General features: G+C 38.9%; 1 protein-coding gene across 1 annotated transcript in view; it reads left to right on the top strand.

The window, feature by feature from the left end:
* Nucleotides 1–2,347, top strand: part of LOC107620338 (probable carboxylesterase 7) — a 2,920-nt gene extending 573 nt beyond the window's left edge. The window contains exon 2 of the mRNA XM_021114520.1: nucleotides 892–2,347. Coding sequence (XP_020970179.1) covers nucleotides 892–2,126 — 1,235 coding nt within the window. The 3' untranslated portion in view covers nucleotides 2,127–2,347. The remainder of the gene's footprint in view (nucleotides 1–891) is intronic.

Below are 2,390 nucleotides of genomic sequence, written 5' to 3'. Positions count from 1 at the left end.
TAGCACTAAGTATTTTTATTTAGCAAAATAGTATGAGTGAGGTTTTACTTTTAGTAGTCAAACTTTTTTTTTTTTTGGCTGAACCAAATAAATCAACCAATTTTAAGAAATTAAACTAAATTAAATTAAATTAGTAATGGCAACAATTAAACCGGTTTTGAGGGACTATAATATTGATCAAGGGTATTTTGGCTATTGACAAATTTATTTTATCATATTTTGATTTAAAAAACCAATTGGTTCGTCATTTGATTGACTTATTTTCGATTTACGCACTTTTTTAAAAATATTTAAAAATTAATTAAGGCGCACAATATGCCATATTCTCATTAAAAATATTACTACGCTTTATTTGAGAAATTATTATTTGATGAACAAGAAAAATTTATAGGTGAATTAAGAGAATTTTTAAAGTGCTCTAAAAGTAAATAAAAAATGTTATTTCATGTTATTCATGTTTTACTTTTTTTTTTTTAATATGTCAACGATAATAATGAATATCGAACGTTCTGGACAAAATATAAAGTATATCAATAAAAATCTTAGGTTAAAAAAAATGGAAATAGACAATATTTATAAAAAAACTAAAATATAAATAGATAATTTTAACTTTACAACATTCCAAAGTTAATGGTTAATTTCGAACAAAATGAAAAAAAAAAACATAAATGAACATAAAATAAAAAATAGAAGGATATTTTTACTGCTAATCTGTTTGCGTTTTAGACGAGTTTATTTTAATTAAATATATTTATGTTTGGATAACGTGTTATATTTTATCAATATTAATAATAATTTGTTGAAAAGAGAAAAAATTAATTACCAATTTTAAATTGATCAGGTCAAGGTCTTTTTAAATAATTTTTACGGTGGATGTACTGATTATATAAGTGAACCCTTCGTCCACTTATTACATCCTCAGCAATTCATCACCCTCATCAAACACACAACACACAACACACAACAATGGCGACTGCACGGTGCAGCTCCTCCATTCTTCTGAGGACCACGACCACCCTGCGACCGGCCTCAGCACCTCATCAACAAAACCCTTCGTCCACCTACACCTCCATTATTCATCACTCTCGCAATCTAATAAGCACTGCAACAAACAAGACAATTCACACAACAACAATGGCATCGACGGCACGGTGGAGCACCTCCCTCTTAAGCAAATATTCTGTCCTCCGTCCGAGGACCCCGATCCTGCCACCGGCCTTAGCACCTCAGCCACAACCCCCTCTATCCACTTACAGCACCACTGTTCATCACTCTATTTCTCTAGGCACTGCAACAATCAAGAAAAAACACGCAAAAAGGAGAGTGGAAGCTACCATGGAAGAAAAGGAGGTGTCACTCGAGTTCCCCTTCTTCCGCGTCTACAAAGACGGCGGGGTACACCCAACCCCAACAACAAACTCCCTGTCTTGCTCTTCTTCCATGGCAGCGGCTTCTGCGCCAGTTCCGCCTTCACCGAGGAATACAGTAACCACGTCGCCGCCATTGCCAACGAAGCCAAGGTCCTTGCGGTCTCCGTAGAGTACGCTAAGTTCCCGGCCCGATCACCGCCCGAGTGCTACGAAGACGCCTGGAGATCTCTCCAGTGGGTCGTGTCGCACAAGGGCGGGGATGGACCAGAGCCCTGGCTTAACGACCTTGCCGACCTGCAGCGTGTTTTCATCGCCGGAAGCGGCACCGGCGGTAACCTCTCGCACTGGGTGGCTAGCCTAGTGGGAAAAACAGTGTTACCGAGGGGTGTGAGTGTGGAGGGTGCGATTCTGGTGCACCCTTTCTTTGGTGGAATAGGGGACGATGATCAGTGGCTGTTCATGTGCAAGGAGAAGAACGGGCCGGAGGATCCGAGGCTGAAGCCGACGGTGGAGGATTTACAGAGTCTTGGGTGTAAGAGGGTTTTGGTGTGTGTGGCGGAGAAGGATCCTTTGCTGGTTGCCGGAAGGAACTACGTTACGGCGCTGAAGAAGAGTGGTTGGAGTGGAAGTGTTGAGCTCGTTGAGAATCAGGGTTTGGGACATTGCGAGCATGTTTATAAGCCGTATGAAGACAGTTCTCGTGAGGTCTTGAAAAAGATTGCTTCTTTTATCAATGAAAAGAATTGCTGCTGTTAGCTTACTCATGTTGACGTGGGACAAATTGAATTTATGTTGGTTTCTTTGTTGTTTTGAAAAAGATTGCTTCTTTTAGAATAAGTGAGTTTAGGTCTCACTCATAATGCATGGTGTGGTTAGGCGATATCATGATTCATCACTTGCCATTGCCATGCACATGTGCCTCCTTTAATTAATATTTTGTTCGTCTAAATACGAAAATACTTGTCTTTCAATTTTTATCCATTGTTCAGTCTTTAAATTTAAATATTTTAATTTTTTAAT

Source organism: Arachis ipaensis, chromosome B10 (assembly GCF_000816755.2).
Source record: "Arachis ipaensis cultivar K30076 chromosome B10, Araip1.1, whole genome shotgun sequence".
In the NCBI taxonomy this organism is placed as follows: Eukaryota; Viridiplantae; Streptophyta; class Magnoliopsida; order Fabales; family Fabaceae; genus Arachis; species Arachis ipaensis.
The sequence above is the reverse complement of the archived record's forward strand: the minus strand, read 5'-3'. Positions and strand labels throughout refer to the sequence as shown.